At 42.9% G+C, this 25,000-nt stretch overlaps 4 protein-coding genes across 13 annotated transcripts in view; 2 read left to right on the top strand and 2 right to left on the bottom strand.

The window, feature by feature from the left end:
- txk (TXK tyrosine kinase) overlaps nt 1-5,766 on the top strand; it is a 14,149-nt gene extending 8,383 nt beyond the window's left edge. For 2 of the 4 annotated variants that reach the window (XM_034556835.1, XM_034556837.1), the window contains 8 exons: nt 124-296; nt 391-465; nt 1,087-1,258; nt 1,337-1,553; nt 2,637-2,701; nt 3,108-3,226; nt 4,154-4,311; nt 5,542-5,766. In XM_034556835.1, coding sequence (XP_034412726.1) covers nt 124-296; nt 391-465; nt 1,087-1,258; nt 1,337-1,553; nt 2,637-2,701; nt 3,108-3,226; nt 4,154-4,311; nt 5,542-5,631 — 1,069 coding nt within the window. In that variant the 3' untranslated portion in view covers nt 5,632-5,766. Of the gene's footprint in view, nt 1-123; nt 297-390; nt 466-1,086; nt 1,259-1,336; nt 1,554-2,636; nt 2,702-3,107; nt 3,227-4,025; nt 4,070-4,153; nt 4,312-5,541 lie in introns of those variants that run through there. The other 2 variants (XM_034556836.1, XM_034556838.1) reach the window with 2 other exon arrangements.
- A 490-nt stretch (nt 5,767-6,256) lies between these two features.
- Nucleotides 6,257-13,528, top strand: LOC117747494 (probable serine/threonine-protein kinase MARK-A). Of its 2 annotated transcripts, none has more exons than XM_034556768.1 (11): nt 6,257-6,383; nt 7,246-7,443; nt 7,996-8,190; nt 8,295-8,470; nt 8,562-8,674; nt 8,764-8,903; nt 9,355-9,443; nt 9,955-12,117; nt 12,635-12,713; nt 12,793-12,946; nt 13,386-13,528. In XM_034556768.1, exons 2-11 carry the CDS (start codon nt 7,276-7,278, stop codon nt 13,493-13,495), a joined length of 3,387 nt encoding a protein of 1,128 aa, XP_034412659.1. In that variant the 5' UTR covers nt 6,257-6,383; nt 7,246-7,275; the 3' UTR covers nt 13,496-13,528. The 2 variants fall into 2 exon arrangements, with proteins under 2 accessions (XP_034412659.1, XP_034412658.1); XM_034556767.1 differs by having other exon boundaries at nt 8,295-8,479.
- LOC117747588 (protein transport protein SEC31-like) lies at nt 13,488-16,647 on the bottom strand. Of its 4 annotated transcripts, none has more exons than XM_034556952.1 (4): nt 16,458-16,469; nt 15,790-15,860; nt 15,070-15,287; nt 13,488-14,277 (listed from the first exon to the last, which is right to left on the bottom strand). In XM_034556952.1, the coding sequence occupies exons 1-4, from the start codon at nt 16,462-16,464 to the stop codon at nt 14,175-14,177; spliced, it is 399 nt and encodes a 132-aa protein (XP_034412843.1). In that variant the 5' UTR covers nt 16,465-16,469; the 3' UTR covers nt 13,488-14,174. The 4 variants fall into 4 exon arrangements, with proteins under 4 accessions (XP_034412843.1, XP_034412844.1, XP_034412841.1 ...); XM_034556953.1 differs by having other exon boundaries at nt 13,488-14,274; XM_034556950.1 differs by lacking the exon at nt 16,458-16,469 and adding an exon at nt 16,311-16,336 and having other exon boundaries at nt 15,790-16,278.
- A 2,390-nt stretch (nt 16,648-19,037) lies between these two features.
- The window catches only part of abcg2a (ATP-binding cassette, sub-family G (WHITE), member 2a), a 17,536-nt gene continuing 11,573 nt past the window's right edge, over nt 19,038-25,000 (bottom strand). The window contains exons 12-20 of one of the 3 annotated variants that reach the window (XM_034556817.1): nt 24,400-24,545; nt 23,610-23,692; nt 22,461-22,550; nt 21,678-21,802; nt 21,172-21,326; nt 20,324-20,413; nt 20,121-20,197; nt 19,469-19,665; nt 19,288-19,306 (exon numbers count right to left, since the gene is read on the bottom strand). In XM_034556817.1, coding sequence (XP_034412708.1) covers nt 19,518-19,665; nt 20,121-20,197; nt 20,324-20,413; nt 21,172-21,326; nt 21,678-21,802; nt 22,461-22,550; nt 23,610-23,692; nt 24,400-24,545 — 914 coding nt within the window. In that variant the 3' untranslated portion in view covers nt 19,288-19,306; nt 19,469-19,517. Of the gene's footprint in view, nt 19,666-20,120; nt 20,198-20,323; nt 20,414-21,171; nt 21,327-21,677; nt 21,803-22,460; nt 22,551-23,609; nt 23,693-24,399; nt 24,546-25,000 lie in introns of all 3 variants that reach the window. The other 2 variants (XM_034556816.1, XM_034556818.1) reach the window with 2 other exon arrangements.

The following is a 25,000-nucleotide window of genomic DNA, read 5'->3' as shown; positions in this document are numbered from 1 at the left end:
ACCTGTACACTCACCTGTACCTGTCTCCTCTGTGTCCAGTTCACCTTCACCTGTAGACTCACCTGTACCTGTCTCCTCTGTGTCCAGTTCACCTTCACCTGTACCTGTCTCCTCTGTGTCCAGTTCACCTTCACCTGTAGACTCACCTGTACCTGTCTCCTCCGTGTGCAGTGCTCACGGGGACATTAGGCATTACCAGATCAAGGTGAGTGAGGCGGGTCAGTTCTATTTGGCGGAGAAGCACACCTTCACCTCCATCCCAGAGGTGATCCACTACCACGAGCACAACGCAGCAGGTAGAGTCCCTTTGATCACCACCTGGGTTTAGGTAGATATGTATATGATATATATATTTATATTAATATATGTATATATACTTCATGTGTTCAGGGCTCGTGACCCGGCTGCGCTACGCAGTGGGTCCAATGGGAAGCTGCGTCCCGGCCACCTCAGGATTCAGCTCAGGTGAGAACAAACACTCGTTTACTGGAACAGAAGAACATTTAGTCTAACAGTCATATTTTATTCTTCTTCTTTGTCTTGTTCTTCTCCTCCTCCTCGTTCTTCTCCTCCTCGTTCTTCTTGTTCTTCTCCTCCTCCTCCTCCTCGTTCTTCTTGTTCTCCTCCTCCTCCTCCTCCTCGTTCTTCTTGTTCTTCTCCTCCTCCTCCTCCTCCTCCTCGTTCTTCTTGTTCTTCTCCCCCTCGTTCTTCTTCTCCTCCTCCTCCTCGTTCTTCTTGTTCTCCTCCTCCTCGTTCTTCTTGTTCTTCTCCTCCTCCTCCTCCTCCTCCTCGTTCTTCTTGTTCTTCTCCCCCTCGTTCTTCTCCTCCTCCTCCTCCTCGTTCTTCTTGTTCTTCTCCCCCTCGTTCTTCTTCTCCTCCTCCCCCTCGTTCTTCTTGTTCTCCTCCTCCTCCTCCTCCTCGTTCTTCTTGTTCTTCTCCCCCTCGTTCTTCTTCTCCTCCTCCTCCTCCTCGTTCTTCTTGTTCTTCTCCCCCTCGTTCTTCTTCTCCTCCTCCTCGGTCTTCTTGTTCTCCTCCTCCTCGTTCTCCTCCTTCTTGTTCTTCTCCTCCTCCTCCTCCTCCCTCCAGAGAAGTGGGAGATCAACCCCAGTGAGTTGACCTTCATGAAGGAGCTGGGCAGCGGCCAGTTTGGCGTGGTGAGGCTCGGCAAGTGGAGGGCTCAGCACCGAGTGGCCATCAAGGCCATCAGAGAGGGAGCCATGTACGAGGAGGACTTCATCGAGGAGGCCAAAGTCATGATGTGAGGCCTGGAGGAGCAGAGGAGCAGGTCACCTCCTCGTGGTCCAGGGCAGGAAGTGACCCGTGTGCTTGTGTCCAGGAGGCTGTGCCACCCGAAGCTGGTGCAGCTGTACGGCGTTTGCCTGCAGCAGCGGCCGCTGCTCATCGTGGCCGAGTTCATGGAGAACGGCTGCCTGCTGAACTTCCTGCGGCAGAGGAGGCGGAGCCTCACGGAGGCGTGGCTTCTGTCCATGTGCCAGGACGTCTGCGAGGGCATGGAGTACCTGGAGGGCCAGAGCTTCCTCCACAGGGACCTGGTGAGTGACAGGTCACCTCTGACTACCTGTCTACCTGTCTGTCTTCCTGTCTGTCTACCTGTCTGTCTACCTGTTGATCTACCTGTAAGTCTACCTGTCTGTCTAACTGTCTGTCTATCTGTAGGTCTACATGTCTGTCTACCTGTTGATCTACCTGTAAGTCTACCTGTCTGTCTACCTGTCTGTCTATCTGTCTGTCTACCTGTTGATCTATCTGTCTGTCTAACTGTCTGTCTATCTGTAGGTCTACCTGTCTGTCTAACTGTCTGTCTACCTGTAGGTCTACCTTTCTGTCTACCTGTAGGTCTACCTGTCTGTCTACCTGTTGATCTACCTGTAAGTCTACATGTCTGTCTACCTGTCTGTCTATCTGTCTGTCTACCTGTAGGTCTACCTGTCTGTCTACCTGTAGGTCTACCAGTAAGTCTACCTATCTGTCTATCTGTAGGTCTACCTGTAGGTCTACCTGTCTGTCTACCTGTAGGTCTACCTGTCTGTCTACCTGTAGGTCTACCTGTAGACTACCTGTCTGTCTACCTGTAGGTATACCTGTCTGTCTACCTGTTGATATACCTGCAGGTCTACCTGTAAGTCTACCTGTCTGTCTACCTGTAGGTCTACCTGTAGGTCTATCTGTCTGTCTACCTGTCTGTCTACCTGTAGGTCTACCTCTAGCTCTACCTGTCTGTCTACCTGTCTGTCTACCTGTCTGTCTACCTGTCTGTCTACCTGTAGGTCTACCTGTCTGTCTACCTGTTGATATACCTGCAGGTCTACCTGTAAGTCTACCTGTCTGTCTACCTGTAGGTCTACCTCTAGCTCTACCTGTCTGTCTACCTGTTTATCTACCTGTTGATTGTTCTTGTTCTTGTTCTCCTCCTCCTCGTTCATCGATGCATCGTGTTCCTTGTGTGTGTGAGAACCTCGTATTTTAAAGAGTTGATTTAGCTTAAGATCTGGATCCGGATTAAAAAGTGTTTTCCATTTAAGAGGCTGAATATTTAAAGATGAAGTTGTGGCCACCTAGTGGTCAGGATGATCTGGTGCATGTGTGATCTTTCCGGCTGTGTCTCTCTCGTCCAGGCAGCCAGGAACTGTCTGGTGAACGACCACAAGGTCGTGAAGGTCAGCGACTTTGGAATGACCAGGTACGGCCGCCTCTTGAATCCAGTTTCACCGGAAACACTTTGTACGGTTATTCGGGTACAGAAACGTCAAATTCTCAATTTTAACGGTTACCTTAAAAATGTCTAAAATAATAATAATAATAATCTAACACATTAAAACACACATTTACATTTACATGTTTTGGTTGTTGAACCAAATACAGATACGACAGCTTTTGACTGATCCACGAAAAACAGTATTATTATTATTATTTTATTTATTATTTACTATTATTTATTTTTATTTATTATTATAAATTATTTATAAATTATTCTAATTTATTTATTTTATTAATTTAACATAATTAATCTAATTTTAATATATTTAATTAAATTATATTTATTATTATTTATTTATATTATAAATGTTATTGTTCTGACTTTGCAGGTACGTTCTGGACAACCAGTACACCAGTTCGAGCGGGGCCAAGTTCCCAGTGAAGTGGTCTCCTCCGGAGGTTCTCCACTACAGTAAATACAGCAGCAAGTCTGACGTCTGGTCCTTTGGTGAGGAACCACAGACCCACCTTCGGCCGACCTGGCTGGCCTTACCTTTGTGTAGCGTGTAGCGTGTAGCGTGTGAGCACGGTGGAGCTAGCAAGTCACCTGCAGACGGCGGGCCACTTAGCCAACTTGCTAATTCCACCGTGCTTTCATGCTACACTGCTTACAGGCGTTAGCGTTGTGCCTTCCTGTGCTGTGGTAACTGTGTGGAGGGCGGCTAGTTAGCGAGCTACCTCACTAATTCCACCGTGCTTTCATGCTACACTGCTTACAGGCGTTAGCGTTGTGCCTTCCTGTGCTGTGGTAACTGTGTGGAGGGCGGCTAGTTAGCGAGCTACCTCACTAATTCCACCGTGCTTTCATGCTACACTGGTTACAGCAAATGAGCCCATAACAAGCAGCCCTGGAGAGAAACTATTAGAGAGATCCCCGATGTCGTCTATAACCAGTGTAGCATGTAAGCATGGTGGAATGAGTAGGTTACTGCTGGACGACCGGCCACTTAGCTACATTGCCAGTTCCACCATGTTTTCATGCTACACCGGTTACAGAAACTGATCCTAACAAAGATCGTAATGTGCTTTTCTCCGTGTGTGGACGTTAAGCTATTGAATCTGACTAGTTTAAGGTAGCTACCTGGCTAGTTCCACCATGCTTTCATGCTACAACATCTGGCTGGTGGCCAGCGGCAGTGCTGTCCCTCTTTCTTCAGTCGTTATTCTCAAAATGTGTCACCTGCTTTGTCTGTGGAGAGTGTATACTCCTGATATGTGAAGTGTGTGTCTCCTGTGTGCGTGTGCAGGTGTGGTGATGTGGGAGATCTACTCCTGATATGTGAAGTGTGTGTCTCCTGTGTGCGTGTGCAGGTGTGGTGATGTGGGAGATCTACTCCTGATATGTGAAGTGTGTGTCTCCTGTGTGCGTGTGCAGGTGTGGTGATGTGGGAGATCTACTCCGAGGGCCGGACCCCGTTTGAAAACCGCTCCAACTTGGACGTTGTTAATGAAATCACCAGAGGAGTCCGGCTGTACCGCCCACACCGAGCCACACAGCCGCTGTTCACCATCATGTACCAGTGCTGGCACGAGGTACCACCGAGTACTCACTCACTCATCATTCACTCATTCACTTATTCATTCACTCATCATTCACTCATCATTCACTCATCATTCACTCATCATTCACTCATCATTCACTCATCACTCACTCATCACTCACTCATCATTCACTCATCACTCACTCATCATTCACTCATCATTCACTCATCATTCACTCATCATTCACTCATCATTCACTCATCACTCACTCATCATTCACTCATCATTCACTCATCATTCACTCATCATTCACTCATCATTCACTCATCATTCACTCATCATTCACTCATTCACTCATTCATCATTCACTCATCATTCACTCATCACTCACTCATCACTCACTCATCATTCACTCATCATTCACTCATCATTCACTCATCATTCACTCATCATTCACTCATCATTCACTCATCATTCACTCATTCACTCATTCATCACTCACTCATCATTCACTCATCATTCACTCATCATTCACTCATCATTCACTCATCACTCACTCAACAATAAAATATCAGGGATTTAACGGAAACTAATATTCATGAAGTTTTGCACTGACAATAATTTCTCTTCCTCTTCCTCCTCCCTCCTCCTCCCTCTTCCTCCTCCCTCTTCCTTCCTCCTCCTCCTCCCTCTTCCTCCTCCTCTTCCTCCTCCTCTTCCTCTTCCTCCTCCTCCTCCCTCTTCCTCCTCCTCCTCCCTCTTCCTCTTCGTCCTCCTCTTCCTTCCTCCTCCCTCTTCCTCCTCCTCCTCCTCCTCCTCTTCCTCCTCCTCCTCCTCCCTCTTCCTCCTCCCTCTTCCTTCCTCCTCCCTCTTCCTCCTCCTCTTCCTTCCTCCTCCTCCTCCTCCCTCTTCCTCCTCCTCTTCCTTCCTCCTCCTCCTCCTCCCTCTTCCTTCCTCCTCCTCCTCCTCCCTCTTCCTTCCTCCTCCTCCTCCTCCCTCTTCCTTCCTCCTCCTCCTCCTCCTCTTCCTTCCTCCTCCTCCTCCTCCCTCTTCCTCCTCCTCTTCCTTCCTCCTCCTCCTCCTCCCTCTTCCTTCCTCCTCCTCCTCCTCCCTCTTCCTTCCTCCTCCTCCTCCTCCTCCTCCCTCTTCCTTCCTTCCTCCTCCTCCTCCTCCCTCTTCCTCCTCCTTCCTCTTCCTCCTCCTCTTCCTTCCCCCTCCTCCTCCTCCCTCCTCCTCCCTCCTCCTCCTCCTCCTCCTCCTCCTCTGGTGGTGCTGGTGTAGAAGCCTCAGGGTCGGCCATCTTTCTCAGAGCTACTGGAGGAAATCAGAAAACTGGCCGAACATCCGGATTCCCACACTTTGTTGTTGTAAACAACAACAACACCAAACTCATATTAATGCGACTATATGATGTCATTGTAAATAAGTATTTTTTTCACATAACTTCAACTCTCACATAACATGTTTTTTTTGTTTTGGATTAATAAAAACGTTATTTACTTGTAACTTTGTCTCTGTGAAATTAATATTGCACATTTGAAGCTCAAATTCAAACTCAAAATGGACTTTGTGTTATAGAACGTTAATTGTTCTATATTAGTTATATACAATATGATGGGAAATGACTTATTCTACATGTGTATTAAATAAATGTTTGTATATAATTGCATATCGATATTTGGTGCATTGATGTCCTTAATAATGAAAACAAACGTATGGTGAAGGACTGGATGAGACTGCTACCGGCTGCCAGCAGGTGGCGCTAGAGAACCTCCTTATTAAGAAGCTGTGGAAAGTTCTTCTGCTTTTTAATTATTCACTCAAAACATGATGACGTCACCTGACGTAGTAACTAATTAATAGTTTTTTGAGGATCTAAAGAATAAAAACACATTCATGTCGCTGCTCTTTATGTAAATTAGACTCTGCCCGGGAGGCGTTACCGTGGCAACGTGACGCGTGACGCACGCGCACGCGCGCACGGTGAGGGTCGAGCTTTCGGCTCTCCGGTGACGCACGCACCCACGCGCGCACACGCACGCTCACAAACAAAACCCTTACTCCGGTGTTGATAACGGAAGTTCACCGCGGCGATTCAACCGATAACGGAATTCACCTGCACGGTGAGTGTGTGTGTGAGTGTGTGTGTGTGTGTGTGTGTGTGTGTGTGCGTGTGTGTGTGTGTGTGTGTGTGTGTGTGTGTGTGTGCGTGTGTGTGTGTGAGTGCGTGTGTGTGTGTGTGCGTACTGCTTAATATAAGAAGGTTAGTGGTGGAGGAAGTGAAACTGCTCACAGCCTCCACGTCCTCAAAGTTTTTAAAAATGTTTCTTCAGTAAAATTATTGAATTTTAATTGATAACAATTATGTAAAAGTATTGAAACTGTGTTTTCAAAATAAAAATATTCCAAAGTAGATCAATAGATCCATTATTTGATCGTTTAATTAATGAATTTATTGATTGTTTGGCTAATGAATAATCTATATTACATGAAGCGATACCACATTTAAATACCTTGTTGTTATTGATACGTATTAATACAACTAATGCTCTTCTCTGCATGCAGTTATAGTAGTTTTACTTGTTTGTAAAGTATCTGAGAATTTTTAAAAGTGCCATATAAATAAAATATTATATATTATTATTATATAAGTACATTTTGTCGATAACATTTTATGTGCTTCATTTATTTGTGAAGGATTATTTTACTAAAGTAAAAAGATCTGAATATGAGTATAATTATAATATTATAGTATCGTATATCAATTATAAATTATTATATATATATATAATGAATCTCTTGCACACTCTTTGCATGTTTTCCCTTACTTTTAGTTAATTCTTTGTTTATTCTAATTTTATGATTATAAAATTAGTATCAGAGAATTTTTAAAAGCGCCATATAAATAAAATATAATTAAAAAAATTAAAATATAATTTTATGATTATAAAATTATAATTGTTTTCTGTCTCTTTTTTAATCCAGTTTACTTTCTCCGAGCCGTGCGTTTGGCTGATGGAGCGCTACGAGTCTCTGGGTCTGGTCGGAGAGGGAAGCTACGGCACGGTGCTGAAGTGCCGGCACCGAGACTCCGGCCGCCTCGTCGCCATCAAGAAGTTCGTGGACTCGGACGACGACAAGGCGGTGAAGAAGATCGCCCTGAGGGAGATCAAGCTGCTGAGGGTGACCTGCCGATCGATCCACGAGTCTCCGTGAGACGGAAACCCGGAGAGAGGCTAAAACCAAATTTAACGCGACTCGAGAGGAAACATCGGAAGTGTTTCTTGAGCCAGATTGTTGCTCTGAGATCAAGAAAATGACACTTCTCCATTGGCATATTTTTTTACATTTAAGGCTTTAATTCGTTATTTTACTGTAACGTGTTGCACAATAACTTTATCCATTCATTGCAGTGCGTCGTACCTACAAAGTATTACAGATTTACCAATAACACCCAGGCTATGGGACCAAAACCATTCATCAACTGGCACTTATATCAATATCGTGATATGAGACTATATCTTGTGTTGAATTCATGATATCATGAAAGGGTCTTTTCCAGACTGTTCTATTACTTCCCTTTACACACTTAATCATTTTATAAACTATTTATCAGAAATGTCATTGTGCAGATGCACCAATAGCGAGGTATTTGGTCATTTTCTCCCAATATTCCAGCCCTGCGCTCTAATATAAAGCTCATTTGTTTCCGCTCTCGTCCTTCTGACCGTCAAGCAACTGCGTCACGACAACCTGGTGAACCTTCTGGAAGTGTGGAAGCGCCGCCGCCGCTGGTACCTGGTGTTCGAGTTCGTGGAGCGAACCCTTCTGGACGACCTGGAGCAGAACCCGAGCGGCCTGGACCTGAACACCAGCCGGCAGTACCTGTACCAGATCCTGAGGGCCGCGGCCTTCTGCCACCAGCAAAACGTGAGCACGAAAATCAAAGTCTTTTCGAGGCGTCCGACGAGGCTGCCAGAGCAAGGATTACCACATTTACCACGTAACCTTTCAACCATCTATTTCCTTCCTAGATCATCCACCGGGACATCAAACCGGAGAACATACTCATCTCTCAGGGGGGCGTGGTCAAGATGTGCGACTTTGGCTTCGCCCGGACCATGGCCTCGCCCGCTGAGGGCGGCGTCTACACGGACTACGTGGCCACCCGCTGGTACAGAGCGCCAGAACTCCTGGTGGGAGACACCAAGTACGGCAAGTAGGTGTCAGTGTGTGCCCCTGAGCAGGTGGTCGTTGTGTGTCTGATGCAGATGTCTCACAGTTTGTGTGTCTGTGTGCAGACCGGTGGACGTGTGGGCTGTTGGTTGTCTGTTATTAGAGATGTTAACGGGTCAGCCCCTGTTCCCCGGAGACTCCGACCTGGACCAAATCTACCACATCGTCAGGTGCTTCGGTGAGCACACAAGTTAAATAAAAAATACTAAAAATCGCCTCTTTTACCTCTGTCAACACAATTGTACTCTTCTTGGGGGGTTCTCCTAGGCAACCTGACAGCTCATCACCAGGAGTTGTTCTACAGGAATCCCGTCTTCTCCGGAGTCAGACTGCCTGAATATTCTTGCAGAGTCCGACTGGAGCAGCGCTTCCCTGTAATCGCACCCGCCGCCCTGGACCTGGCTCAGGTACACTTAGATATCACAACCCAAGAGACCTTCACTACACAATCACTGTACAGTATCATTTCTACATCACCTCTATGTTGTTGTTGTTGTTGTGGAAACCATTGGGGGGAATATAGTTCAAGCTTAGAAAGAGGGCAGGTAGCAATCACTGGATGCATCATATCATCACATCCTCAACAGAAGAAATAGTCTCGGTACAGACGTGGAGTCACATGACTTGCCATTTGATGACTTTAGACTTGACTTGACCAAATCCAGACGCCAATGACTCGAGACTTCACTCGTTATCCAAACAATAATTCCTAAAAGTCTCTCAAGACAAACACTAAATGACGGGAGATCATCTATTGACGGCCCATGTCTTGGGGAAATATTGAGCTTTTAGGAATCTTTGCAACTTGAGCCGCTATTAGAGGACTGCTGCCGTAATGCTGTTGTGTGTCTCTGTCAGAGTTGCCTCGAGATGGATCCGGAAAGACGAGCTCAGTGTTCAGAACTGCAAGAACATCCTCTGTTCACGCAAGACTCTTTTCACATCAGGTATCGTTGTAGCTTTCCTACTAATGCATCCACCAGAGCTCTAAAAGTGTATTTAATGTGATGGTTTTTATGTGTTCGTGTGTCCGGTCTTGTGAATGCGACAGCTCAAGAACGTTGAAAGAGAATTTCTTTAAATTTGGCACACTCACCCTCTTGGACTCAAGGATGAACTGATTTTAGTTGGTCAAAGGTGAAAGGTCAAGGTCACTGTGACCTCACAAAACACAGTTTTGCGAATTATTAACAGTTGTTAGATGATAGGTGAAGTGATGACATTTTGGACATATATAATGTAAACTGTAACTTGAGTGGGTGGCACAGGCATTCAATGTAAGACATTAGTTCTAGGTTGTTTTATTCTACATTTAGTCTCCTAGTTCTGCCCCTGGAATAGTTGGTACACCTTTAGATCAATAGTGTTACCAGGAGTCAAACCACCAACATTTTGATTCTTGAGTCTCATCCAAATTAGAGTTACTGTCCTTGTCCATCTTTATTTGTCTCGATACAGATTTTTGGACGAGTTGAATGCCAAGATCCAAAAAGACCACAGAGAAAACTCCACCCTCCCAAAAATAACCAAAACAGCAAGACGAGAAAGGAACGAAGGGGATGACAAGAGACAACGAAGCAAAGACAAGAAGCCATCTGAAGGTGTAGATGAAAAAGTCAACAAGGAAACAAAAGGAAAGCAAACGTTGAAGTTTTCTAAAACAATTCGGAACACCTCTGAACCATTGATGTCCACCAAACAAGTCAAAACATTAGGCGCAAAGATGATCAATAATGCAGCAAAGACGACCGTGGCCATGAAAGGTAAACCGGGAAAAGCCACTGGTGCAGAGCTGAGAAAGGAACCACAGCTTTTTAAATCAACTAAAACCCTTACTTTTGATTCATTGGAGGTTGCCAAGACTGCAACAGATCTGAAAGACAATGACACAGTGGCAGATGAACCTAAAGTTGCTTCTCCAGAGCCAAGGCAAGGCCATTTGAAAACTATGGATTCAAAAGACAGAGATTCTAGTGGCATGCATTCTAGTTACTCAGACTACATTGTGTCAAGTGTGACTGAGAGAAATGTGATGGGGATCAGGAAATCATCAAAATCTGAGCCAAGTCAAGACTTTGGGAAGAACCACTCAAACTCAAAAGTGCCCAATTTGTCTAAAAGCTCCCATTCAAACGAGAGTTTATCTCCAAAAGCTTCTATGAAATCCACCATTGATCGTACAGACACCCACTTAACACAGAAAATGGGTAAAATGTCCACTTCAGAATATCTTGAAGGTGCCTCAACAGCTGTAACTTCTAAATTAGCAAACAGTGATCAATTAGAGACAAAGTTGACATGTAAAGCGTCTCAACCATCAAGCAATGACCACATTGAGGTTACTACCACAACTATCCCTTCTGTCACCAAGCCATGCAAGACAACTTCAGTGCACCGGTCGACCATGAAGACAGATCAAAGAGGGACACCTGAATGCCCAAAGGTCTTACCCTCAAACCCCAGACCACTCAAGACTAACTCAAACTTCGGCCCCAAAATGACCCAAAACCATGCATCTTTGTCCAACAGCCCTTCAGATCTTTCAACGCAGTCCTCCACAGTTTTTAGAGAGGCCAGTCCTGCCCACAGCACTATAACTCTACCTAAAGGAACCTCAAATACAATGTTGTCCAAAACTGGCTCTTCTTTACACACTAAACCCTCAAATGACAGCACATTTGTCCCCAACAAACCTCCGAGAGGCCTTCCAACAGACAGAGAACTTGCAGAAGTGTATATCGCAACCAAAACTCAGCAGGATAGTTGTAATGCTTTAAACAAGGACCTCACGGAAGATCACGGATGCTTGAAGATGAGCCCGGTGACTAAAACAGCTGCAAACCACAGTGAGATATCTGATGCTTCGGCTGGAGATTATAAAGGTAGTCCTGAGTTCTTGGAGCCATCCAGTGTCCATCAGGATTTCGGCACTGTTAAGTCCAAGATCACCTTCAGAACAACCTCAACCTCCATGCCGAACGACATCCCTAAAATCAACACGACAGGAGGGGCCGCTATTCTGAAAACGTTGAAAGTCTCTGACAAAGAGAACCGGGAGGATTTAGCGCTTCCTGTGTCCGTCAGTGCGATAACCAAATCTTTAGTTAATCAACCCTCAAAGGTTTCTAGAAACTCAAATATTGAGCAAAAGAGCAACAGCAATCAAGTTGAACCTGACACAAAATCCATGAAACCCCCTCACTTCAAGTCTTTGATCGGAGACGCTAAAAAGCCAACAAAGTCCAACGCAACAATGACCCTAAAGAAAACTAACTGTCCTACAGAGGCCAGAAAGAAGAGAGACAACCCAGAAAGGGACGACACAACAAATATATCCACGATCGCAGATTCGACTTCATTCACCTCTACAGCAACTCCAGACCCCAAAGCTTCGACAAGAAGCTCACTCTTTCACAACAGGGGCACCGCAGACGTTGATGAGTTTGATTTCAGCATAGATCCTTCCTCTCCACCACCTCCACCTCCTCCTCCGTCCTCCACTCCTCTCCTCCTCCCTCCTTCCTCCACACCCATCATCCCCTCCTTCTGTGCCGTCAGCCCGGCTGCCAGCGATCACCTTTCCCTGGGGGCAGGTTTCCATTCGGGGGTCCACAGCTTCAGGTATTTAAGTTCTCAGAGTAGTTTAAGCTCAATCGTTGCTTGGTGGTATTGTCAAAGTCATTGTCCTTTGACTGAGAGAGTAGAAGGTACTAGTTTATTTTTTATGTTGGCATACAACAACCTGTGCAGCTGTTCTGATCTCATTCATACTTACTTGTGGCTGTTTTGTATTGATGTAGCTCAGTAGCTCGCTGGCGAAGTCGGACAATGATCCACCTGCAAAGCTCCAATTGAATAATTGTCTTCCAGTCGGTAAAACTGCTGTCAATGACCACAACACCAGCCCTATGTGAATGAATATGAGAAGTCTGAACCAGGCTTCACAAATTAGGCCCTTGTTAGAAGTTTTAACATCGACCATCAAACTAACATTGATTATTTAGGAATGTTCAAAATGTTAGAACTTCTTTTTGGGTTCCATTCAAGCTTCAGAGCCTTAACTCCAACTCCTTTACTGGTAATGAAATGTTTGATCAGTGAACACGTGATAGGATGCGTTTCTTTGTGTTCGTCACAGGTGTGTCGACCATCCGAGGCATCACAGTGGCGTCTACGGTCGACTGTCCAGCCACGCCACAGGAGCCCTCACTGCACAGGTAACGGTGCGAGTTTCACTTACTTTACAACAGAATCACTCTTGAATTTGAATGCGTCGCCACCGTCTCGCCCTTTCAGGTGTCGGAGAAGAATCCGACCTGCGAGCGCCCCTTCCTGTCCGATCGCTGTAACCTCGGTAACAGCGGAGGCGTTGCAGCGACCAAGAAGAAGTCGGACGTCCATTTTCCAGATCTGAGAAGCTCAGTGCTGCCAGAGGTCCGAGGAAGAGAAGGTACGCTAACACGCATCACCACAGAGCTCCACTGTGACCGCCCACCCTTTTGAACTAAGTTCTCATTCATTCACTCCGTTGACATTTCCGAAAGTCCTTAAATCCTCATTAAGAGTTTCAAGCCAACCGACTGCCGCGTCAATCTTTGTAGAAGTGCAAAAATATACATATTTTAGGACTTTGACACCAAAGCAATGATGAGCAGAAGTCCATTCAGATGCATGTGAACTATTATGAACCAGATTCACTGACAGGACAAACAATATTTTTCCTCAATCAATGTATTTTTACAACGGTTCTTATCCAATCAAGGTCATAAAGAGTGACTTATTATTCTCGATTGGATGTAATTGTTTTGGAGTAGTGGCTATACAAGATATTTATTCATGCTAACACCAATCAATCTAACGGTCATGTGATACTTCTGATGTTTTCTCAGGCAAACACAACAAAGGCACTTCCAAGGATCAGAGGAAAGACAAACTACCAGCTCCTCCATCAGAACCAGAGCAGCACGGACGCAACAGTACCGACACACAAACACCATAAAACACCTTTATTTTAATGCAACGCCACCTTCACATTGCTATGAATAAGCACCCATACGGTCACAACGTTCTGCAACCTTCCAGGTCATTTGTCAAATGTTCAAGCAAATAATGGTGTAAAGACAAGAATAAAATAATACATTTTTATTATTCACAGTTAATCAAAATGTTTTCCGGTTTGTTTTATTACGCAACACCTTTTTAAAAGCAGCAAACAGATTATTCATACGGCTTTTAAAAGTAAAGATGAAGATTGGTTGTTTTGATTAATGGGAGCAGCAAAGCTAACAGCTGTAAGCTAACATACACAAATCTTTATATTTCAATGCACAATATTTACTTTTGACAACAAATATTAGTGCTAGTCAGGTTTTTTTTAGAATACCCATTAACAAACCAACAGGTGTGCTAATCTGTCAAGAAACTAAAAGTTTAAGACTCGTCACTCGAGTCCTCTGAAGAAAACGAACTTATTTTCCACCGGTTCTCGGCGGTCCTTCCCCCTCTTTTCACCAGCGCTGCACCTGATTCGTCGCTATCTGATTCATCGCTATCTGATGTCAAGCTGTAACCTTTGTGAGGCCGCCCTCCCATTGGCTGAGAGATAAAGCTGTTAAACCCCGGGAGACGTCCTCTGCCGTTGGCCAGGAGGTAGTGGAGGAGGCTGTCGGTGATCGGTCTCACCGGAGCCGGCTGAGGCCTGATTGGTGTTCCAGTGTTTTTGGTTTCTGGTTTCCTTCGTGGCGTCTGTGCAGCTGGCTTTTTGGTTGTGGCCACGAGCTGCTGGAAAGTTATACAGAGGACATTAAAACAGGAGATACAAACACGGATGTAATTTAAAGTGTATAATGAATGCACCAGAGCCACATTTAAAACACAACTAGGAGGAAATAAAGGTTTATTAGCATGCTGATGTGAGCATTTAGCTACAGTACAGTCTCACAGAGCCACTGTAGACCACAGACTGTAAGAACTGGAGTATCAGGAGAGACCTAGAGACCGTATACGTCTCTGGTAGAGAGAACGCAGCTTTAACACATGAAGCATAGACTTCTATACAACCAGAGGAGTCGCCCCCTGGTGGTCAGGAGAGAGAACGCAGCTTTAACACATGAAGCATAGACTTCTATACAACCAGAGGAGTCGCCCCCTGGTGGTCAGGAGAGAGAACGCAGCTTTAACACATGAAGCATAGACTTCTATACAACCAGAGGAGTCACCCCCTGGTGGTCAGGAGAGAGAATGCAGCTTTAACACATGAAGCATAGACTTCTATACAAGCAGAGGAGTCGCCTCCTGGTGGTCAGGAGAGAGAATGCAGCTTTAACACATGAAGCATAGACTTCTATACAACCAGAGGAGTCGCCTCCTGACCTTTTACATTATATCCTATAAACGCACATATTAAAACCATTAATTATTAAAGTTCAGCATGTCATCTGAGGAACAAACACAAATTGCATATAAACACTGAACACATCGTACACATGAGTTTTTTTTAATTAGCTTGCGTGTTAGCTTTGAGAAGCTTCAGGTGTTTGTGAGGCTTCAGCTACCCCTTCATGGTTCAATTACCTTCTTGGTGGTGGGTGTGGTTGTTTCTGTCGTTGTGGTGGGTGTGGTTGTTGCTGGTACTGGTACTGGTACTGGTACTGGTGCTGGTACTGGTGCTGGTGCTGGTGTTGGTACTGGTGCTGGTGTTGGTGTGGGGACAACGAAAATCCTGCAGATGTCCACAGGATAACCATCGATCTCTGGAGGCTCGAACCCCGACAGAGAGGAGACGGACCGAGCTGATGGAGGCAGATTAGAGGTCAGTGGTCCGTACATGTGTTAAAAATCAGCTCCTCAAATGTGACGATTGGATAATGATAATTTGTTATTTGGCATTTATTATGACATGTATACACTAATAAATAGATAAGTAATATTAATAATAAATATATAAATTGACAATCGCCAGATGTTGATGGATTCATTAAAAAGCTTTGTATTTTTAATTAAGTGAACCCTTTTCTTATCTGAATGGAGGTCAACCTTCTGGTGTCTGTGCATTAAGCCGCCGGCTCATCTGTCGGGCCATGATGCATATTTCATGACGACAGTTTAAAGGTGTGTTTTTCTTTTGTCCCCGTGTTTCCTTTCCCGTTAAGCTTCCATCGAGACAACGTGCTAGAAAATAAGCTCCGAGATCATCTCAAAGAGAGATCCAGTTATTACAACGCGGTTCTTATTTATCTTGCACTAGAATAAAATCTGTGAATTGATAAAGATTCCTCAGATTGAGACACTCACCGTGAGTCGAGTGGACGCTCTGAACTCTGAGGAAGAGGAAGAGGAGGAAGGAGACGGCCGGAGCCGTCGACCTGCAAGACATGATGACAGGAAACAGAAGCAGTGACTGTAGGAAGTAATAAAGAGAGGAAGGTTTTTAAATAAGAGAGGGAAGGAGGGGAGAGGAGGGATGAAGGACACAGATGATGTCTAGACTGAGCAGATCTGAGTTGCATCAGAGTAGAAACCACTTAATCCTCAACGCTTTTTTAAACTTTATTAATTTGGGGAATGTTTACGGAGCGACGCCAGGTAACCACAGCGACGCCCTGCTTCCCTGTGATGCCCACTCACCTCAGTTTACAAAGTGTTGCGCAATTTAGTGTTCAAACAACGTGATTGGTTGATGCCTCTATTTGCGGTGCAAAAAAAACGTCTTTCCTTTGGAAAAAAAGTGCTTTGTGTGAAAGTACTTATAACTAAAAAGTATTTTACAATCTTTTCCAAAACCTAACTAAGTATTTACATTTTTTTTCCTAAACCTAACTGAGTATCAGAGGGGTTGAGCAGCTGGTTCATCGACCAACTTCAGATTTATTTAGCTAGCGCATCCTTTTACCCGATGTCTTCCCGAAGCGATCCGGTGAAACCTTCTCTGGGCTTCGCCGTTTGTTAAGTTTAAAACTAACTTTTCATCGAGATCAACGGCAACAGAAGTCGGTGGCTTTCTTTGCTGTTTGGAGTTGAACGGACGGCCTCAATGCTTCTTTCACCTCGACACCAGCTGTTATGGAGACAAATACACAAGGAGACAAAGACACAAAGAGACAAAGACACAAGGAGACAAAGACACAAGGAGACAAAGACACAAGGAGACAAAAAGACAAAGACACAAGGAGACAAAGACACAGAGACAAAAAGACAAAGACACAAGGAGACAAAAACACAGAGTGACAAAGACACAAAGAGACAAAGACACGAAGAGACAAAGACAAAGACACAAGGAGACAAAGACACAAAGAGACAAAGACACAAGGAGACAAAAACACAGAGGGACAAAGACACAAGGAGACAAAAAGACAAAGACACAAGGAGACAAAAAGACAAAGAGACAAAGACACAAGGAGACAAAGACACAAAGACAAAAGGAGACAAAAAGACACAGACAAAGACACAAGGAGACAAAAAGACACACAGACAAAGAGACAAAGACACAAGGAGACAAATAGACAAAAACACAGAGTGACAAAGACACAAGGAGACAAAGACACACGGAGACAACAAGACAAAGAGACAAAGACACACAGAGACAAAGACACAAGGAGACAAAAACACAAAGTGACAAAGACACAAAGAGACGTCCTTAATCGGTTTTCCCATCTTTCTTAACCTCCGAACATCTTGCGTAACTTTATGATTAGTGAAGCATTCTTCTGATCTGTGGACGGATCGTTCCCAGTGTGACGCAAAGTTAAACCAGAACGTTGTCTGGGATCCAGTCTGGACTTCAGGATTTACTTTTCCGTGTTGAACGTCCTTCATGTCGGAGGGAACTGTCGTACTTTATACTTCACTTCATTTTATTTTAAAGATGACGTTTGTTTTTGTTATTTTGCAAACTTAAGATTTTACTTTTAACGGTTTGTAAATTATGATTGTATTATTTTGGTGCCCCAAATCAGTCATTAAATATTCTGTTTAAGTATTTTCAAAATATATTTTTCATAATTCATAGTGTAGCGAACCATTATTCTTTATTGTTTCTGCATAATAATATACTTTTACTTTTAAGATAATCCTTTATTAGTCCTGACATTTACATAATTTGCAGCAGCAACAAGAGACTTAGTAAAAAGAAACAAGATCAAAACAAGTATTATAAATAAGTAAATAAGCAATAAAAGCAGTAGAGATTATTAGTATTATTATATATTATATATACGGACAAAATGAGTATATTTAAGTGTTTCGTGGTCTCCTGGGAGCACAGCTGGTTGTGCAGCCTGACAGCAGCAGGAACATATTAATATATTTAAGTACATTTTGTAAAGTGCTTTTACTGAAGTAGGATTTTAAATGCAGGAATGTTGCTATTTTCATAATGTGGTATTAACACATTCATATTTAAATATCTCTTCCACTTCTGGATATAAGTGGTGGAAAAACATCTTTACCTTCAGCCCAATAAATTAAATTAAACGATGAAAGTCTGAACCCAAAGATTTCTTTCTCTCTTTTTCTCCTGCTCAATCTGCTTTTTACTCGTTTTTTGGGTCTTTTTCCATTTTGTCAGAGTTAGAAAGTCCCATCGTTTGTCTCTGCTCGTCCTCGCCGTCTCAGCTGTTGGGTCAACGCCTTGCTCAAAGGCACAATAAACAGTTACTCACTCACTCCCCACTCTGACATCTCCCTCAACACCAGGTGTGTGAGAGTCTGACTCCACCCGTTTCCCTCCAGCCATGACTGAGGTTACGCAACCGGAGATTTCATCACAGATGCAGGGACTGTTTATACCCACGGTTGCTATGGAAGCGAGTGTCTGCTTACACACACATGGTGGTCATGATCCTCTCCCATTATCTTGTCATATCTGACAAAAGGAACATTGTTTTTCAGGCTTTTTAGGTTCCAGATTGAAATAACTCAACAACTGTTAAATGGATTGGCATGAAATTGGGTGCAGATGTTCGTGCTCCCCAGAGGATGAATCCCACAGACTTTGGTGGCAGTCTGACTTTCCCTCTAGCGCCACCGTGAGGTTAACATTCATAGTTTTTTACTGACATCTCTCAACCAAAATCATCCCCTCTGGATGGATCGTAATCACCTTGGTCCTTTAACTTTTTAACCAGCGCCATCTTTAGGTCAACACTCAGAACTAGTTACGTTCCCATCAGCGTTGTTTGTACATCGGGTAACAAATGTTATCTTGCTAACCTGGTAAACTAAGACATAAACATTGTATGTTAGCATCTCTGTTCTGAACATTGTCGCCTCAAGGGTTTTTAAATTATAGTTAATGGCTCTAAGTTCATAAAAATACAAACTATGTCTCTCTATACAGTATATGTATATATCTAATATTACTGTATTATGGTGTTTAAAGCTGCATTAACTGCTTTTGACCACCAGGGCTCTCTAGTCGTTCACGCTGGTTTCTATTTTAATTGTCAGGTGAGATTTTGTCGACGTCAGAGACGTGAAAAGAAGTAATAAAAAGTATTAAACTGGCTGGAATCTAAAAATGACAACAACTGAGATTCAAGATGTACATTTAGTGTTTTAATTTATGAATATAAAATTGTTTTTGTGTGAAAAATAAAATGCTTCTTTGGCTTTGAACTTTAAATTGCCAAAATCCTGATACAGTTGATTATTGTTCAAAACACTGAGTGAATAAATAATGAATAACTTCAACATTAAGTCTCTTTAAACAACACGTTATTTTAATTCTACAAACAAATGATCCGTAATCGAGATCTGGACGATTACCAAATATTACAAATAATATCTGTACAAACATTTTTGAAAGCGGAGGTGGTGATGGAGGTCTAGGTGGTGATGGAGGTCTAGGTGATGATGGAGGTCCAGGTGGTGATGGAGGTCTAGGTGATGATGGAGGTCTAGGTGATGATGGAGGTCCAGGTGGTGATGGAGGTCTAGGTGATGATGGAGGTCCAGGTGGTGATGGAGGTCTAGGTGGTGATGGAGGTCCAGGTGGTGATGGAGGTCTAGGTGGTGATGGAGGTCTAGGTGAACTTCCTGATGAAGCGCAGTTTGAGGTACGCGATGGCGAGGAAGCAGAAGGTCATGACGCCCAGAGCCAGGTGGTTCTGCCAGAAGCCCCAGGTGGAGAAATCCACGCCCTGCTCCTCCAGAAACTCCTCCCCTGTACAGCTGGATACACGGTGGGTATCACCATAGTAACACCGTTACTATGGTGATACTATTTAACCGATCGACTAGCAAATTCATAGTTAATAGTTAATGTAATAGTTCACCAGGTGTATAACTAAAATGTCCATCTTTTAACCAAGTAAATCAAATCTATCAAACAAAGAAGTCATTTTTAGCAAGTAACTAGTTAACTAATTAACTAACCATTCTACTAGCAAACTGGCAGGCTCACACTCTATTGACCTTTTATTAAAGTTTAAAAATCAATTTAATTAGTGAGCTGAGTGTCACTCACTTCCAGCAAGTAAGCGAGCTGTCTAATTAACATTAATTGTATTTCTATTGAATAAACAAGTAAGCAGCGTGTCTTATTGCTCACCTTTAATGTAAACAACTAACCACATCACTAACTAGCTGTGTGGCTCCCTAAAGCAGGCGTATCCATGGTTACTCACGAGAGTCCAGGTGGGGTGATGGAGCTGTTGAAGCCGCGACAGAAGTTCAGCCCAGTGAACTCGTTAACCTGCAGAGCCTGAGAGCACACATCAATAACTACCGTTAGAATTATAGTTCAACAAAGTGTTTTAATGTAGAGAAAGCGGCTCGTCTACTTCTACTTAATGTGTGTGTGTGTGTGTGTGTGTGTGTGTGTACGTACACCGAGGCCGTAGCGTGGTATACTCAAGTATTTCAACCAAGAGAGCCAGCTGACGATGGAGGGAAGATTCACCAACAGACCTGCAAAGATCTGCAGAGACAGAGAGAGAATGCAGCTTTAACACATGAAGCATAGACTTCTATACAACCAGAGGAGTCGCCCCCTGGTGGTCAGTAGAGAGAACGCAGCTTTAACACATGAAGCATAGACTTCTATACAACCAGAGGAGTCGCCCCCTGGTGGTCAGGAGAGAGAACGCAGCTTTAACACATGAAGCATAGACTTCTATACAACCAGAGGAGTCGCCCCCTGGTGGTCAGGAGAGAGAATACAGCTTTAACACATGAAGCATAGACTTCTATACAACCAGAGGAGTCGTCCCCTGGTGGTCAGGAGAGAGAATGCAGCTTTAACACATGAAGCATAGACTTCTATACAACCAGAGGAGTCGCCCCCTGGTGGTCAGGAGAGAGAATGCAGCTTTAACACATGAAGCATAGACTTCTATACAACCAGAGGAGTCGCCCCCTGGTGGTCAGGAGAGAGAATGCAGCTTTAACACATGAAGCATAGACTTCTATACAACCAGAGGAGTCGCCCCCTGGTGGTCAGGAGAGAGAATGCAGCTTTAACACATGAAGCATAGACTTCTATACAACCAGAGGAGTCGCCCCCTGGTGGTCAGGAGAGAGAATGCAGCTTTAACACATGAAGCATAGACTTCTATACAACCAGAGGAGTCGCCCCCTGGTGGTCAGGTGAGAAAATGCAAAATAGATAGCTTTTAAAGGTCAGTGATTGGTCAAACAGTTAATTGGTGTGTGTGTGTGTGTGTGTGTGTGTGTCACCATCATGAAGACGCAGGCGATGGTCATGAAGATGTTGGCGATGGCGACCACCGTCTGGTCGGCTGAGATGGCCAGAGCCATGGCGGTGGCCGTGTAGGCGACCAGAGTCACGGTGAACATGAAGGTGAAAAAGGCCCCGGCTGTCGGCTTCAGACCTGCACGAGGAAACATCACAGGAACAACGTAATCAGCTGTCAGTTGTTGAATCAACAAAAGTTGTTATTATATTTTATAAGATTGTTAAAGAAATCTGTCTGTTTGGACGTTTTTAAACAAAAATAAGCACTAAAATGAAGCATAAAAACAATATAAATGTGCAAACATAGAAAGGTTTATTTCAATTAGCAAAATGTAATTGTCTTGTATATAAAAGATTATACCAACATTTTGAGAGAAAATATCAACCCAAATATATTAAAAAAAGAATAAAGTTGAATTACTTTCTTTATTATTAAAATTGTTCAAAAATAATATTCAGCCGTAAATAAGCACACCTTCCTACCCACCGATCATGAAGTACGCCACGCAGCTGAAGATGATGGCGGGGAAGGTCCTCAGCGTGAGGATGTCCGACAGGATCTTAGACAGGAAGTACACCGACACCCTGTAGTACCCGCTGATATACTCGTGACTGACGAGGGGAAAATACATTTTATTAAAGAACCTCATCGAGAAGTACTAAATGTTGGATTACACATTTATCACAGAAAGAGGCTGAGAAATTGCTTCAAAGTACCCAGATATGTGTGTACGTGTTTATTTTAGCTACAATGTGGGGACTTGCAACCCATTTGGGTCAGAACTTGAGGTCCCCACAAGGTTTCTTTATATTATCCACGGGAATAGTTACATTTGGGAAACTTGCATCTAAACTTTCTTTCTGAGAGCGAGATAAGATGACAGTAGTCTCATGTCTGGGTTCAGTAAAGAGTCAGGATATTAGCTTAGCTTAGCATAGACACATAAGGAAACTAGGTCACAACTCCCCCAAAAAGCCATAAATGGTGCTTTCACAAGTTTGACATATGAGATAAATTGTGCTAGCTGTTTCCTTGTGTTTCCACTCGGTATGCTAAGCTACGCTAACCACGTCCTGAGGCGGATATTTATCACTCAGAAAGAAGGTTACGGTGCTTATTTCCCCAAATAAGAATAAAACGTTTAGTTTATGGGGACCTGATTTTTTTAGGTTTGCTTATATCACAAAAGAAGTCAGTACGCGTAATACCCCAAATAAAAACAACACAATGTCCTCACAAGTATGTGAACATGTTGCGTGTTAAACCCACATGAAGAGTTTCCTCTCTGCGATGAAGAGCTCAGCAGACGACAGCGAGCTGAAACACTGATTCACAGTGATGAAGAAGAGCGCGCCGAACCTGAAAACAACAACAAACTCATCAATACACAGATGGATAATATTAAATATCACATATTATAATACACTGAGTATGGCCAATGCTACTTTCACTGTGCATCGTATTTGGTTTACTTCCACTATTCCATCCTCAAAACCTTTCTTTTTCAGTCATTGTTATATTTAAAGTAGTTGCTGTTTGTCTTTTTTTGTTTGTCTCTAAACGTTGCATCGGTTCCTTTTTATTTATATATAACGATGTGTTTATTTACAGTCCCTTCAAATTGATTAATTAAAATAAATAGTTTAATTTCTACTTTCTACTTGTTTTTTTAATACACAAACTCTATAACATTTTCTACTACTGCTACTGCTAATGCTACTACTAATGCTACTACTACTACTGCTAATGCTACTACTACTAATGCTACTACTACTACTGCTAATGCTAGTACTACTAATTCTACTACTGCTACTACTACTACTACTGCTACTACTACTGCTAATGCTAGTACTACTACTAATGCTACTACTAATAATGTTACTACTACTACTACTACTACTACTACTACTACTGCTACTACTACTACTACTGCTACTACTACTACTAATGCTACTACTGCTACTACTACTGCTACTGCTACTACTACTACTGCTGCTACTACTACTGCTAGTACTACTACTACTAATGCTACTACTAATAATGTTACTACTACTACTACTACTGCTAATGCTAGTACTACTACTACTACTACTAATGCTACTACTACTACTACTACTACTGCTAATGCTACTACTACTACTACTAATGCTACTACTACTACTGCTAATGCTACTACTACTACTACTAATGCTACTACTACTACTAATGCTGCTAATGATACTACTACTACTGCTAATGCTACTACTACTACTGCTAATGCTACTACTACTACTACTACTATGCTACTACTACTACTACTACTACTACTTATTAAACAACTTTAAACAGGAAAACTAAGTGGCTTGTTGATGAAAAAAGTTGCACTAAATACTTAATTACACATTATAAAGCAAATCAAACCAGAATATAATATATTACCTGTTCTGCATTCCGCTCTGATCCTCCTTGACGTCAAAGAAAATGGCTCCAACGACGAGAGCCAGAAACAACGTCACAGCGATCTAATAAAAACACATTAATAGTGAATAGATATATCGCTGCAGTGAATGTGATGAACGTATGATGCTACACAGCATGTGGAAGCAGGATCTTAAAGGAGCATTTCCACATCCTGGGAAACATGCTAATTTGCCCCTTTGTTTTGTGCTAAGCTAAGCTAGCCACATCTTGGCTCCGGAACAAAGACACGAGATTGATATCGATCTTCTCATCTCACTGTCGAAAAGAAAGTTAAGATGCCTAATTTTCCAAAATGACGCGTTCCTTTAACCACAAAGATAAAACCTGATTTGCGGTCACCAGAGTCCCCACAATGCATCTGTGTCGACAACTGTGTGTCAGTACAATGTGGTTAGGTGATCTCCCCTCGTGAGAACCTGAAGTTTGTCTCTAGATGAGCTTCATATTTAATAGACGGAGTGTCGTATTGATTCTCTGCCAGAAAATGCGTATTTGCCAAATGTACAGTATCTGAAGCTGAAGTTCCTCTTGTGGCCACTAGATGCTGCTCCAACTACAGTAAAACTGTACAAAGGTGAGTAAACCCCAAACTTATTGTACATGTCGTTCTTCCTCCCTCAGACTGTATGATTATTGAACCTTCTCTACACACATAAATACTACATAAATAAAGGCATAAGACGTTCTTCTCCGTAACGAACCCCTGCCGACCTCAATAAGTACGTTTTGATTCCTTTCATGTTCCCACCTGAGCGACAGAGGTCTGAGGGTTGAGCATCAGGTTGCGGAACGTTCTCTTGAGAACCCATCTGAACTGGGTCAGGAAGCCGGTGTTGTAGGTGATGGTTCTGGAGGGAGCCGTGGTGGTCGTCGGCTTGCCCTGAACAATCCTCTCTGAGAAGATGGTTTAATACTTATTTATGTTTAATAAAGATGATTAAATACTTAGTTAGGTTTAATAAAGATGATTAAATACTTAGTTAGATTTAATAAAGATGATGAAATACTTAGTTAGGTTTAATAAAGATGATGAAATACCTTAGTTGGGTTTAATAAAGATGATTAAATACTTAGTCAGGTTTAATAAAGATGATTAAATACTTAGTTGGGTTTAATAAAGATGATTAAATACTTAGTCAGGTTTAATAAAGATGATTAAATACTTAGTTGGGTTTAATAAAGATTATTAAATACTTAGTTGGGTTTAATAAAGATGATTAAATACTTAGTTGGGTTTAATAAAGATTATTAAATACTTAGTTGGGTTTAATAAAGATGATTAAATACTTTGTTATGTTTAATTAAAGATGAAATACTTGTTTAGGTAAAGATGATAAAATACTTTACAT

Source organism: Cyclopterus lumpus, chromosome 18 (genome assembly GCF_009769545.1).
Source record: "Cyclopterus lumpus isolate fCycLum1 chromosome 18, fCycLum1.pri, whole genome shotgun sequence".
Lineage (NCBI taxonomy): Eukaryota > Metazoa > Chordata > Actinopteri > Perciformes > Cyclopteridae > Cyclopterus > Cyclopterus lumpus.
Note: the sequence above shows the minus strand (reverse complement) of the source record. Positions and strands in the feature narration are given on the sequence as shown.

What these genes read in the sequence shown, in the direction of transcription:
- LOC117747494 (XM_034556767.1), top strand. Translation starts at nt 7,276, where the DNA reads ATGGAGCGCTACGAGTCTCTGGGTCTGGTCGGAGAGGGAAGCTACGGC. An exon ending in TCGGGGGTCCACAGCTTCAG is followed by an intron (nt 12,118 to 12,634) that starts GTATTTAAGTTC and finishes TGTTCGTCACAG; the next exon opens with GTGTGTCGACCATCCGAGGC. An exon ending in CAGGAGCCCTCACTGCACAG is followed by an intron (nt 12,714 to 12,792) that starts GTAACGGTGCGA and finishes TCGCCCTTTCAG; the next exon opens with GTGTCGGAGAAGAATCCGAC.
- LOC117747588 (XM_034556950.1), bottom strand. Translation starts at nt 15,871, where the DNA reads ATGTCTTGCAGGTCGACGGCTCCGGCCGTCTCCTTCCTCCTCTTCCTC. An exon ending in GAGCGTCCACTCGACTCACG is followed by an intron (nt 15,288 to 15,789) that starts GTGAGTGTCTCA and finishes TGCCTCCATCAG; the next exon opens with CTCGGTCCGTCTCCTCTCTG. An exon ending in CCACACCCACCACCAAGAAG is followed by an intron (nt 14,278 to 15,069) that starts GTAATTGAACCA and finishes ATAACTTTCCAG; the next exon opens with CAGCTCGTGGCCACAACCAA.